The 14,687-nt window shown below is 38.0% G+C and overlaps 1 protein-coding gene across 2 annotated transcripts in view; it reads left to right on the forward strand.

Annotated features, from left to right (window-relative positions):
- The window catches only part of LOC306883404 (fibroblast growth factor 13), a 117,908-nt gene that overhangs the window by 88,394 nt on the left and 14,827 nt on the right, over positions 1-14,687 (forward strand). For both annotated transcript variants that reach the window (XM_079438633.1, XM_079438634.1), the window contains one exon: positions 7,050-7,153. In XM_079438633.1, coding sequence (XP_079294759.1) covers positions 7,050-7,153 — 104 coding nt within the window. The remainder of the gene's footprint in view (positions 1-7,049; positions 7,154-14,687) is intronic.

The raw sequence follows: 14,687 nt of genomic DNA on the forward strand, positions 1-14,687 counted from the left end.
AGCATTTTTTTTTTTAGAGTGTAGGAATTATTTTGCTTCACAAACATGTTTTTAGGCCTCACATGATTCAGCAATACATATACAGTTTATAATAAAGAATAGAAAAGTATTTGGATACTTTATGTTTGCCAAACATTAGTGGAACATGGCCATAATTACTCAACTAGGACAGTGAAGGGAACTGACTGTATACTTTCCTTAAAAATCTCCTCAAGACCAGCTGGTAAAAAGTAATTGCAAAAATGCCTTAGAAAAGTGAAGTTAGTTCTAGTCTTGCATCATTTGCAGATGCCACTTAGTTTGATATGTTGCATCTAATGCAATGACATCCATACATTTTTAAGTGCAACTTAAGTGTCCAAATGCTTTTTCTGGGACACTGTATGTCTACTCATATTTCAGTGACAGCTGCTGTTGTTATTGTTTCCTTGGCAGCTGTACTGCTCCTTCAGACTGCATTTCTGTCTCATACTGGCACTTAAAGACAGCTTCAGCTTTGCTTTTCACTTTTTAATACCTTTACAGGTCCTTTATTGGTCACAAGAGTCAAGAGGCTCAGTTCTGTATTAACCTGAAATGGAAAATGTAGCCAGAGCGGTCACTGTTTTTCAGAAAACAATTCTTTAGAGAGCACAGTTAGGTATGGGCGATAGGGGCGTAAAAGTATATCACGATATTTCTGGTATTTATTGCGATAACGATATCAATGACGATAATTCAGGGAATCCAGTTTCTTTAGAGAAAAGTGTTATGTTTCCTATTTTTACCCAAAATAGGGTTTTGTGAGCATTACTGAGTACACACATAATGTATTGACTGCAAGCCTTTTTACTAAATAAATCTACACAAGTTGCGCTTAATGTCATATCTAATGGTGTGTTGAGATATTTAATATGAAAATAAACGTAGCCTAATTTGGTTGTGTCTTTTTTCTTATTTAACCATAATCATGATATTGTAACTGTCGTGTCTTGAGCACTTTTCCGTGAACATCTGCGCATAAATCATAACTGGGACTAATGAAATTCAATAATAACGGCAATCGTAGGCCTATTTAAAGGCCCACATTTGAATATGTTATTTTCTTTATTTATGAAGAATTATAAGCATGTGTATGATGTGATTTAGCCTATGCATATTTATTTGTTCGAAAGTTTGGCAGTGATCACAAGATGCTAGGGCAAGTTTTGTATTGTTTACAGAAAGGTGCATTCTCATCTTTTTTTTCTGTTAATTATCATGTTGCGTGTCTGTTTTTCTTCAAAGCAACAACTTGCCTAATGTTGGTTTGATTGCTTGTGTTACGAGAAAATTAATACGTTTGCCTACCTGATGTTGTAGGTTAATGCGGGTCCGGTTCGGGTCGCGACTCTCGGTCTTTGTCAAAAGGTTCTGGTCTGGTACAGAAATAAATTAGTGCTGCTGTCAGATAACGGGTTGGGTGTTCTGTTAAGTAAGGCAGGACTCTGCTTTAAACTGCTTTGCGTCTCTCCGTCAGAGATGCGTCATTTACAGGTATTTCCCTAAACCGCCACACAGCTCATATATTTTTCAGCCAAGGGGTGAGAACGTAATGATTACGAAAACTGTTTTTCGATAACTGTTGTTAGTTTCGTTTCGTTTTAGTTTAATTTTTATTTTATTTCAGTTTACGAAATAGTTTTTTCATCAACCGTTTTCATTTTATTTTTCGTTTACGAAAATAATCTTGGTCCTACATGTCAACAACTAGACTTTATCGTTATTATCGAGGGAAGACACATTTTTATCGTGGGGAGAATTTTTACCAGTATATCGCAAACGATAAGATATCGCCCATCCCTAAGCACAGTCAGTGTAGCTGGAAACCCCAAGTACAAGAGACACATTTTTTGGCAGATGTCCATAGTGCCTAAAAAACAACCTTTTTTTGTCCCTTACGACCAAAGATTATTTTGTGTCATTTGAAGTCATCTTGCCGGGCACCTGCAAGTGTGAATTATTTATTCCGTAGGCAAGTGCGGCATTGCCCAGTCAGTGTTTGAGCAATGCTGCGTCTATGAGCGAGGATGGAACCGGCTGGCTGGTTGGCAGGGCTCTAATTTAATATGTGCTATATCTCAATGACGCTAAGTGTCTGTGGCATTCTGGGGCCTGTAAATTAGCTTGACTCTATTCAATTAGTCATTGGGTGAAGATGACGCTCATATCGAGCAAATGAGTTTGTGGTGAACGGAGTCATTTGGAACTGTGATCACTCGAGTCTCCAAATTCTCTCATCCATGATGCTCATCTAGATTAACATAAATTTGTGTCTAGTGCACATAAACAATGTTTAACATGAAGAGCCGTGCTAATTGAAATAACACCCTCTACTTAAATTTAAATAGTGGTTGTTTGACTCAAGTATTCGTGTTTTATTCACCCTTGAGTTGAATCTGCGCCACTGGTGCAGCTGGCCAGTCCGTCTCTAGCTGTGTGCTTGTTTATTTTCTTGTTTGTGTTCTTCCCCTGCGTGATTGATTGAGGTAAAATGAGTTATATAGGGGTGAGATTACATAATAGCTGACCTGCTTTTCCCACCACACTCCCTTATTTTGTGGAGAGAATGAAAAGCTGTTGCTGGAGAGGAGAAGTGGGAAAACAGGGAGCTTCTATCTCTCACGCTACAAAAATAGAATTGTTAGGAGCTTGGTGCCCTTGTCTCCATAGCGACGGCAGTGCAGTCCTCTTGGCTCTCCTCTTGGTGTGTGTGTGTGTGTGAGTGTGTGTGTTTGATAGGGATGAGGGTCTGCTCCAAAGCTCTCTTTACTCTAGATGTGCGTCTCTTATCTTAACTGATGCTCATTGCGTTTCTGATTGTGATCTGAGCATGTTAAGTTTAAAATATTATGTCATTGTTTCACTTAAATCCCATAAATATGACATTAGTACCAGTTTTTAGGTGTTTATTGGATATCTCAGCCAAATGGTCATTTTTTTTGCCCTAAAGTCATGCAACGGTGCTATAAATAAATAAATGATAAATATCTTCTTACTCTCAAAGATTGTTGGCTTGACAGAAATGTAGGCAAAACACTCAAAAATCTATCAATTATTATGTTTTATTGGTTATTTCTAACTGTGTGAGGATGACAGCCAGAATGATAATGATAGAATCAAATGGATTTTATTAGATGAATTGGGCAGATCAAGGGGGTTGAGAAGCGGACATTTAAAAATAAAGACCTTATTGAAAATCTGCCTTTCCATCTCTCAAGTCTGACTGTGATGAGCTCTTGGAGGACCAAGACAAAAGCTCATTCTGGGCAGTAAATGTCAGGTATGGCTTCTGTATTGGATTATGTCTCTTTGTGCAGAGTTTTAGAGCTTAATTCAATTCCTAATCAATGTGTCTTGGCAGGAGGCCTTTCTCTCCGTCAACATTAGGTTTTATCTCTGCTAACTCGCCTTTAGTCTGAAGAGTGGGCTGATGTGTTTTTCAGTCAGTTGTGGCGTATTCTAATCAGTCTGATTTACCTCTGGATATAATAAACTGAAAAACTAACATCTGAATGAAATGCCTAAATGTTTCTCTAAACAAGCAATACAATTTTACCCAGTTTTCTTGTACAGGGGTTTATCCAGGCATCCAGAATTAAACATCAGAATTAAAATGTCTTAGATCCTTTAGTAATATTTAAAGGGAATGAAAATTCTGCCGTTTACTCACCCTCATGTCGTTCCAAAACCATAAGACTTTTTTCATCTTTGACACACAAGGCATTTTTAATGACACCTCACAGCTCAAGCATGACAACATGATTTATGCACACACAAAAAAACATCAAACAAGCACATTTGAGCTTCCATTTACCATATTTGATGAGGTCTATGTTTGTGTGCTGATATTTATATATGAATAAAAGTCTAAATTAAATTTACAGCTATTGTGCATCTTCTGAGCACTTGAATTAAACTGCTCAATTCATATGGATTACATTGCTTTATAAACTTTTTGAAGCATCAGATTTTTGGTTTTATTTTTGGGTGAAGTCTTCTCACCCATGTTTTCAGTGATTGGTGCTGTACGAGAGACTCTTTACTAAATTCTGATGGTTGTTATATTGGCCTTTTTGTAGAGATGATTATCGTGCCCTCTTGATCTTCCCAGATCTCTGTGCTCAGGTGCTCTATTAGGTGTGAGTAATTGAGTTTCCTCTCCACAACCCCCAGCGACCAAGCTCTGGTAATCCCTCTGAAATGAGGTCCGCTCGTAACTGCCTGTATGTGTCTATGCCACAAAAGATGAAGATACGAAAAACATATTATCTTCCTATCATACTAATGTAATCAATAGCTCATTAAAGCATCTGCACTTGGCATCTAAAACGCTTCATATGAGTCAGTGGCCATTGTCCACAGAGCAAGAAGAGAGCAGATCTCTACTGGTGGACCTGGCCAGTGTCAGAGGGGTTCAGAGGGGAGAGGAAGGACCTTGATGTGGGATTAGAGGGGATGGAGAGCACTCCGGACTGTTGTGTAAAATAGCAACATGGCCATCGATTGAGCTCTGCAGGAAATGAGAAATATTAATCAAGATGTGTATGATGAAAGGCAGAAGGGGTTTCTGGTTATGTTCTCTGGAGGGTGAGGAAGCAGGAACGTAGATTGAGTTAAAGGGATGGTTCACCCAAATTTGCTCACCCAGATTATTTGAAATGAGATGTGATTGTGAAAATATTGACAAAAATTGGGATAGTTCACCCAAAAATAAAAATTCTGTCATCAGTTACTCACCGTTTTGCTCCAAACCCATAAGAATTTTGTCCATCTTCAAGCATGTTTGAGTTTTCCCATTTACCATATTTCATGTGCTCTATTGTATGAGCATTGATGTTTTATGTGAATAAAAGCTCAGTTCAAAATATAAAGTGATTATACCTCTTCAGAAGACTTGGACTAATTTAGCTTGATTGATATGGCTTTCTTATACAATTTCTTTATGAACTTTGTGAAGTGTCAAATTTGGGGTGGAATGGACTTTTAATGGAGGGACAGATATTTATCATGTTTTGTTCAAAAATATATTTTCATTTGTATTTTGAAGATGAACAAAAGTCTTAAAGGTTTGAGGGTTAGGATTTTTACAATTTATTTATTATTATTATTTTTTATTTTTTTGGTGAAGTATCCCTTAAAAAAATTGATCTGGTTAATATTTCACTTAATATTTACATTTTTAATTGATCATATTTTGACAAATTGTTGTCAGTTCATCACTAAACTGTTATATAACTTTAGAAGAAAAAGTGCATGAGTGTGTTAATGACAGAATTTTCATATTTGGGGTAACTAACTTACCCTTTAAGAGATAAAGGAGGGATAATATTTTAGATGATGTGAGTATATATTCCTAAAACACAAAATATTGTACTTTGATATCTTGTATGGTTGTCACATGAAGTCTATATAAATTGTGCTAATCTCGATCAGTGTGCTTTGTTCTCTGTTAACACACACACACACACACTCTGACTGAAGGAAAGCAGCCTTTTATTTTACAAGTTTGTTTCCTTCTTGTTTTTTTAATCAAGCTAAGTTACATAACCAGTGAAATATCTCATATGTTTTTTTTTCCCTTTCAAAAAGCTTGTGCTTTTTTCTTCCCAAGCTTATGTTCCTCAGATACTCTCAGTGTCAGGGGTGGCTGGCTGGCTGCTTCACTTTTCCCACTGGCAGATAGAGGCTGTGTGGATGGGAGAGATTGTCAGCTTTGTGGCTTACGTGGTGACAGGGGGGACAAAGGTGTGAGGAGAGTTGGCACAGCCAGTGGTACCAGGAAGACAGAGCCCCGCACAGCTCACTAACTCTGCTCAACAGAGAGAGAATGTGTGAAAGAGACAGAAGAAAGAGTGTGAAACAGACAGAGAGAAAGAGAGCGCGTGTGAAAGGGAAAAAGAGGAACTATGTTAAAGAGGCGGCAGTTCAGAGAAAACGTAACACAAAAGTGCCAGGGAGAGATATGAAATGCTGCCACATGTAGATCAGAATAAGTCCGGTTAAAGTGCACTGGATTTAACTATAAAACACTTGGAAAAATTAGGGTTAAAATTGCAGTAAAATGTGTAAAAAACATTTTTGTTAAAAAGGTCATTTTAAAATGTCTTTACAATGTTACTTTAGTGTTTTTATATATGATTATAGTATTTATTATTTTGAATGAGCTTTTTGTTTTTTAATATTCAGTTATATATTCAGCTATATATATCTTTTTTATTTCCGTTTAAGTTTAGTTAATTCAATACTAGAGATTTTAATACTAAAACTTATTTTATTTCAGTTAGTTGCCTAGAAACATTTCTACATTGTTATTTTATTTCGGCTTAATTTCAATCAAAAAAAAAAAGTAAATAAATAAACATTTGTTGTAGTTTACAGTAGCAACACTGTTTTTGTAATGTTAAATGTAATATTTAAAAAATGTCTTTCAAAAGTCTTTTGACTTATTTTATCAGAATAATGGACAATGGAAAAAAGTTACAAAATCTTATAGCTAAAAAAAACTTTCTACTGATATAATCAAGGTAAACTTTGATGTTGTTACACAAATAGACAAAAACTGTCAGATAGATGCTAGCTGGTTACGTTCTAGAGAGTTTCTAAAGCATTTCTAGGGTGTTTATACTGGAGTGTTCTGGCGAGGCGGGCGCTGTGTTGGTGAAGTGTATGTGAGTGGACAGAATGTCAGCGTGGCTGACATGATGCTGATGAGAAACGTAAGCGTGCACATCTGCATTCTTAGACTCATGCTGCTTGCATATTCTGTGTTATGCCTGTCTCTGGATGACATTTTATTAATTGTTTAAGAATTTGCCTTGCATGTGAACACTTCAAATGAACTCAGACCATGTGGTGCATTTTGGGAATGTAAAATGCTCCAGGCTTGCTTTATTTTCACTTCCCTTAACATCATATATATATATATATATTATATAAGTTACTGCGATAGTGATATCCTAATCAATTAGCTGTACTTATGCATAAATGCGTGCAAATATAATTATGACTTTTCTCTGTTTCCTATACAGCCATGTTCAACCTCATCCCGGTGGGGTTGCGAGTGGTGGCCATCCAAGGAGTTCAGACCAAACTCTATCTGGCCATGAACAGCGAGGGCTACCTGTATACATCAGTAAGTAACTACAACTTTTAAATGTAGATGTTTGTTTATGTGTACTATACTTCACTCCTTCAGCTGTTTTAAATCAAGAGTGGAAAGTCACACCAAACTTGCTGCTCTCAGACCAACACTCACTCCACCAGCACACCCAACTCTCATCTCCTGCCAAATCATGAAATCAGACACTCCAGATAAACAGACCTCCTTGTGACTCAAGATCAAATGCTCACATAGCCTTTAAGATACGTTCCTGCTCCCAAACCCCTTACTGTGCTGAAAAAACTGTCACTCCCAAGAGCACAGCACAGCGTTTCAGATTTATCCATATAAACAGATGAAGCCTCCACTGTGCGCTAGTCTCACACCCTCTCTCCATATGGCATGCTGTCAGAAAATAAGTTAGGTTACAGCTGTGACAAATATCTCTCAAGATGTTTTCATAACCTCAGCTCTACACTCGTAGTTTAGATGATGCGCAGCCCCACACGCTAAGTGGCGTGATTACAGGGTGGATGGCTTAGAGATGTTTGTTTACTGGCTGCGGTCGGGCCGAACTTTGCCCCCCTCACCCCCTCACAGTCCTGACCTTCCGCCTGCCTCTGCCAGAAATGTCGGTGCTCTGGCATTCGTCTTGGTTACTATGGTGATGCAGGCAAGGCAGTATGTGGGTTGTGGAAATGTACACCAGTCCCAATTATTTTGTTCAGCTTCAGCGAAAGATAGATGAGACTCTCTGCTTTCATAAGCACACGTGAAATCATCCTTAATTAGCAAAATGCATATGGAGGACTGCTTGTGATTGCGCTTAATGTTTAAAAGTACATGCAAAATACTATGAATCATCAATGCATTCAGTTGTCAAGATGATTTGCTTGTTGACTGTTGCAGTGAGTAATTACCATTATTGAAACATAGTTGTTGCCCAGAAGATGTTTTAGTCTCTTGTGGAGAGGTTTTTCTCCACCTTTCTCTGAAATAGGAGGACGGGTGAGTTTTCCCAGTGCATGAATTGAGTAACATGGCTTTCATTGTAAAGATGACTAATATCGAAACGCTGAAACATTAGAAACTCGTGAAAATATGCTGAACCGGCAGCCTACATCCCAACATTGATTGACTGCGTGAAGATGTAGTAACCTACCTGCCAAACTTCTAGTGCATGACAAATGTCAGAATTTCACTATGTGGTTGGCATTACTGTAGCTCGTGTTGTCTGACAGGAGAGAGTGGGCGCAAACGAATACACAGTCTCAACAACAACACGGCACACACTCTCTCACTCAACCTCAATCTCGAGGCTGACAGAAATCCTCCAAATTATGAATAACAGTGGAATGATTTGACACTAAGCTTTGGAGAAGGATCATTGAGGAAACTTAGCAAAACACAGGAAGTAGATGTTGCCTGAGAAAGCTGGCCTGGTCCGAGAGTAAAAAGTTTAAGGTCAGTCATTTTTGAAGGAAATCTCTTGTGCTCACCAAGGATGCATTTACTTTATGTACAGTAAAAATAGTTATATTATGAAATATGGTAACACCTTAGTATTGGGACCAGTTATCACTATTAACTAGTTGCTTATTAGCATGAGTATCACTAGCATATTGGCTGCTCAGTTGAATGCATCTTTGCAAAATAAATGTATTAATTTTGTTAAAAAACAATAGTGTATAGTGAAAATGAAAAAGTAAATAATAAGAATACTACTACTACTAATAATAATAATAAAAAGATACGTGACCCTCACTAATTTTGACATGTAGATTATTGGAAGATGTATTTCTTGTATAATATTCAGTGCTCTAGACTGTGATCAAAATGGTTGCATTTGGGAAATATTTTGAGAATGTGCGAGTGCATGGTCTGCGCTGCTCCAAGACGTCTGCTCCATACAGAGCCGCAGCACATTGTAGCAGGAGTCAGATTTCACTGATCACATGAAGAGAGGTGCTTTCAGTGCAAGCGCTTCAGGGGTAGAGTCTGGTTTATACTAGCCACGTCAGCATCGCGTGGCAAAAATTATGCGAATATCGAGGAAATGATGGCAGATGGAGTATTTGGTTTTCAAGCTAAAGTAAAAGACCACTTCTTAAACCAGAGAAAGTGAACATGGTGGTAAACAAGCACCGTCACCAAAATACATTTTTGTTTCACTTTTCTTTTTGTTTTCATTTTGTAAAGCTTGTTATCTTTGCTATTTACCTCACGTTACGCTATGGAGAATTTCTTTAAAAAATATATATATATGTATATATGTTTGCTAAACATTCTGTAATTTATTAGTCGGTATATAATACAGCATGTGGTGTAGGCCTCATCTTTTAAACGTTTTTTAAGATAGTTTGTCATTGTAGCCTACTGTTTTCTTGTTGTTGTGCTTTTTTAACTATGATAAAAGTTCATCATCATGCATTAATTAATCCCATGTTGAATTGCGACCAATTTATGTGCTCGTGCGACCAACTGAGAAAGTTAGTCGCAAAAGAGCGACCAGTGGGAAGAATAAGTCTAGAGACCTGATATTTTTGGATGTCAAATTAAAAATAATTTACTTTTTACAATAAAAATATATTTTATTCTGACAAGAACAAAAGCTTTGTCTCAGAATTTTTTTTTTTTTTTTTTGTCTTACTGCATCTGTCTGCTTGTTTTTAAATGTGTTATGTAAAAACCCCCTTAAGAAACATGTCAGGTGAATCTCAAACCATTTAATTTTGCAGGTCTTTCTTGAAAGCAATTAGTTGACTTGTCATTCACCCAACACACTGGTTAATTTTGAAAATCTATATTTTTACACGTACCTGGTCTAGTAGCAGTGTTTTTCCAGCAGCTTGCTCATCCATGCTGCAAACCTGTTGCCATCGAATCTGTCCTGCTTAATGCTGTTTTCCGGATGCTATGGGCTGAACTCACTCATAGCAGGCGGGAGAAAGACAAACAAGGCAGCAGACAAGAGACTCTCACATGAAGTCTGACAAAAGCATGTAATCTGATCATAACGTTAGGTGTGATACAGCTGTAACATATCCAGCAGGAGCCTTTGGGGATGATAGAGAAGCAACGGGATCTAAACACACACACACATACAGCTACTGCACATCCCGACCTCAAGCACACTGTAACTCACGGCGGTTCTCTGTTCCCACTCAGTGACTTTAATGATGTGTGCTTCAGCATCTTTAATGAAAACATATGTGCCAGAGTGCTCATTAAATTAAAGCTCTGTTCTCAACAACAGTAACGTTGTGTCACCGTGTGGCATCCTGGTCGACAGCAGAAGGACGGAGGCTATATTTAACGTTTCTCTGAGTGACAGCACAGCAAGGTTCTGTAGGTGTTAATATTTTATTCCAACTGTAACCGTTAGCCTGGAGAGTGTTAATACACATAGGTCTTTGAACATTCATCTCCATTTGCTCCCTGTATTCATTTCCATTTTAAAAGCTTTTCCTGCAGTTGCATTCCATTGTAACTGTCCAATATCAAATATACAATTTTGTGAAATGTTCAATAATATGGACATGAGAGGCGATTTTTGGGTGAATGAAAGCAGAATTTGCTGATGTTATTGAGTATATTGTAGCTCTGTGAAGTAATCCAGCGCTTACACAGTGGTGGAGAGCTTTCAGCTGGCATAAGTGGTTGGTGATTATGGGTAAAGGATACTGAGTGTGTGGCATTACAGTAATCAAAACAGTATTATAAGGTCTTTTAATGATTTAGTGTGTAATTCTGAAGTCTTTCTGTGTTCTTGTAATATGTGTGTGTGTGTGTGTGTGTGTGCGTGCACACGCACTTCTGGGGTTTCTATCCCCCTCTCTGGCTCTTTATGTCTGCTGCTATGGAGCCACACGCTGCCTGAGCCACGCAGCCAGCCAATCACACACCAGTGATGTTGGGAAATCCCCAATCAATGGAGAGTAGATACTGAAGTGAGTAACAAATGAGCGGTTTGAAGCAGCTCTTGTGATGCTGGGAGGGTTTACACCTGTTTCTGTTTGGAGTTTTCATTGTAGATTTTAATTTCCCCTCTGTGTTTTTCGGTATTTTGTTGTTAGTTATATACACACTACCATTCAAATGTTTGGGGTCAGTATTTTTATTTGATTTTACAAAGATACATTTTTCTTAAATAATTTAAATTTATACAAAGAAAGCAATAAATGTTGAAAAACAGCATTATTTAGCCTCACATCTTTTTTATTTAAAAATGACAAATAAGATTTCCATGACCGATTTTGACCGATAATGCAAATGAATCATTTAATCACCCCCCCCCCCCCCCCCATAGTTATTACATGTGAAGCTAAAATGCATTGAAAAGGGCCACATTGATTCTCCAAGGCCATGCAAATATAAGTGTGACCAAATTATAAATATAAATGATGTTCAGTTAATTTGGTCTACTACAAGCCAAATCAACCATAACATGTCATAAAGCAGTTTCCTACAATTCAGCACTTTTACTACAACACAGTCAATCAGCAGTACAGAATTAAGTCATGCTGACTCACCAGTGGAGTTCACTTTAAAGAAAAGAACTTTTCCTCTTTTGAGATCTGGCAGTCCATGAATGAATTCTTTTTCACTTGAAAGCATAGTGAGGGCATTTAACCTCAGCTGACCCATTGCATGTTGTTGTAAAGTTTTAATTCTTTCCAAAGGTTCTCTCATACGGAGCTCTCTATCCAGGTTTACATGCTCAAGAATATTACACCTCGAATCTGAATTTTTATCCTGTCAGTGAGCACTCAGAGAACCCTAGAAACCGCATAGCAACATGCTAAAAAAAGAACCCCATTAAGTGTTTTTGCAATCTGTGTGTTTGTGATCAGAAGGTAGAAAAGAATATAGAAAGAGAATGCATGCATGAGTGAGTCTGTATGTCTGCGTGCAAATGTATTCATCCATCAGCGTGACAGTGAGTGGGAGAGAGGAAATCAATTAAACGTGTTCTGTTCTCTGCATAATTTCTCTACATTTAATAAACCAAACCACATGATTCAATGCTAAGCTGTGTTTAATGGTAGCTGTTTGATCAGTGAACACATCAAATATTAAAATAACCATGAAAATATAAATGGTTCAATCACAACATATTACAAATGAACAGTTGATCAGATGACAGTCAGTGCACACTGGTGACGTGCGGGCTGTCCTGTGAGCTCTGCAGGCGCATTTGAAGTCGAAAATCAGTTTAGTGTTGGGTCATTAAGAGCAGACAGGCACATCAATATTAGAGGTCCACAGTCTACAGAGAGAGCACAGACACCATAGCCTGCTGTAGTGGCCATAAGCGACACTCTGCAAGGGAACAGTTCAGACCATATAGAACACTTTCTACAAATACAGTACACGTCGATGTCCCATGCCTTTTTTTTAAGCAGTTAAGACATAAATCCTGTATCTTTTCTTTTTGAGAACTATTAAATAGGTTTGTTTAAACTGTTTTATGACAATCTGTTGTTATTTAGACATTACTAAATTGCAAATACCGTAGAGAATGATTAGAAAACAAAATACCCCATGATGTTTAGTTTGTCACTAGTACCCTATTTGGTCCCTCAATGTCCCATCAACTCGTGTTTGAGTCTTGGTGACTTGATAGACTAACTAAAGAATTGAAATATATTGCAGTGGATTGTAAAATGTATTATTGTGAAATATTTTATGTTCCTCTAAAACGACTTTACCACTGGTGTCATTTGTAGGCTTCCCAGGCTATTGGGAATAGCTTTTGGGAATGGCTTTTTAGGCACTGTTCTGGAAAACTCTCATTCAGTCTGGTGCCATTCTGGTATATAACACCCACAGTCCAATCAAATGCTGATTAAATAAAATCAAGTCCTGTCCTTTCTTATTCAATATCCTGTTTCACTTTGAAATATGTCACATTACAGAAGTAAAGTAGGTTTTGAAAAGCAGTTCACATTAACTTGACAAGAAGCTGATAAAGGAAAACCGTAGTCCTGTGGTATTCTTCGCAGTAAAGTTAGTGCCATCAGCAGTACGACTTTCTCGTTTGAGGCATCTTGAGCTTCAATGATAATTCAATTATTCAGATGGGTGGTTCGGGCTGAGAGAAAAATGAGGTACAGTTGGAGAGACCTGGTTACCAGGCATCCATACTCCACCGAGCAGGAAGGAACAGCCTCTGACTGGAATAGATTCTGTCAGCTTCCCCATTTACTTCTTTTCCATAAATGGGATTGGAGTTGGAAGAGGGATAGTGGGTAAAGTAATGAGACAGATTGAGAGAGACAGAATGGGGGGAGGTAGGTATACTGAACAGAAGCTGAAAAAGGAAGAATCTTAGAGAAAAATGGAGAAGATGGTGGAAGAGGTGAAAATAAATATGGTTAGTTTTTGAAAAAGATATTGAAAGACAGAGGGAGGATCTGATGGAGGGGGAATGAGATCAGGATGGATTGCTGATCTCAAGAGAGAAAAGCAATAAGGGAAGTGGTGTGTGGCCAAGTATGGTGACCCATACTCGGAATTTGTGCTCTGCATTTAACCCATCCAAGTGCACAGTAGTGAACATACACCCGGAGCAGTGGGCAGCCAATGCTGCAGCGCCTGGGGAGCAGTTGGGGGTTTGGTGCCTTGCTCAAGGGTCTCACCTCAGTCGTGGTATTGAGAGTGTTGGTTATTCACTCCCCCCACCTACAATCCCTGAGACTCGAACCCACAACCTTCGGGTTACAAGTCCAACTCTCTATCCATTAGGCCACGACTGCCCTAACTAATTTAGTTAGGGAGAGAGCTGAGTGGATGGCAGAAGATCGAGCACTTAGACATATATGAAGACCAAGTAGAAACACTGTCTATTTCTAGTGCACACACAAACATCTCCTTGTGCTTTTCCATCTGGGAGGGGGAAGCCCTTTGGGAGAAGAGAGGGAGGGGCAATGCGGGATTTCCCCTGTCAGAGGAAAAGATATTAGATACGAATCAGTGAGCTGGCAACAGCATGACTGCAGCTCCTGATATAATTACACTTGGAGATAGAATCAGCTCGAACACAAAGCACTACAACACCTCAATATCTGCTCTCTTTTACTCAGCTGTTAGGAGGCTAGATTAGTCATGTGGTTAGGGACAGTACAGAGAAACAGCCAGAGCCCAGGTCAAGTCACTCGCCAAAATTAATACTTGTCAATGTCTAATGCAAAGATGAATTGGCTTTAAAAAGGCAGTATTTGGCACTTCAGTTAATGGATTGTTGGTCGGTTTATTATGAACTACAACGTAAATACATAATTTAAACTAAATTTAAATGAAATTAATAATTCACCAAAATGAATTTATTACCAAAACACTGAAATCAAAGATTTCATTCGGTTTCACTGAAAACTGAAACAGAAAATAAAGTTTCAGTAATTAAATTACATCAGGAAACAGACATAATCATGGAATCCAGTCATTAAATCAGAACTTACAGTATAACGCGGAATATCACGGAATTTGTCAAATTTTGAATGGGTCCATCACATCGATTTGCAAAATACCATTTAAATATAAATCCTCCATGTCTCTGTGTGAATGA

This window comes from Barbus barbus (assembly GCF_936440315.1).
Source record: "Barbus barbus genome assembly, chromosome: 17".
Taxonomy (NCBI): domain Eukaryota; kingdom Metazoa; phylum Chordata; class Actinopteri; order Cypriniformes; family Cyprinidae; genus Barbus; species Barbus barbus.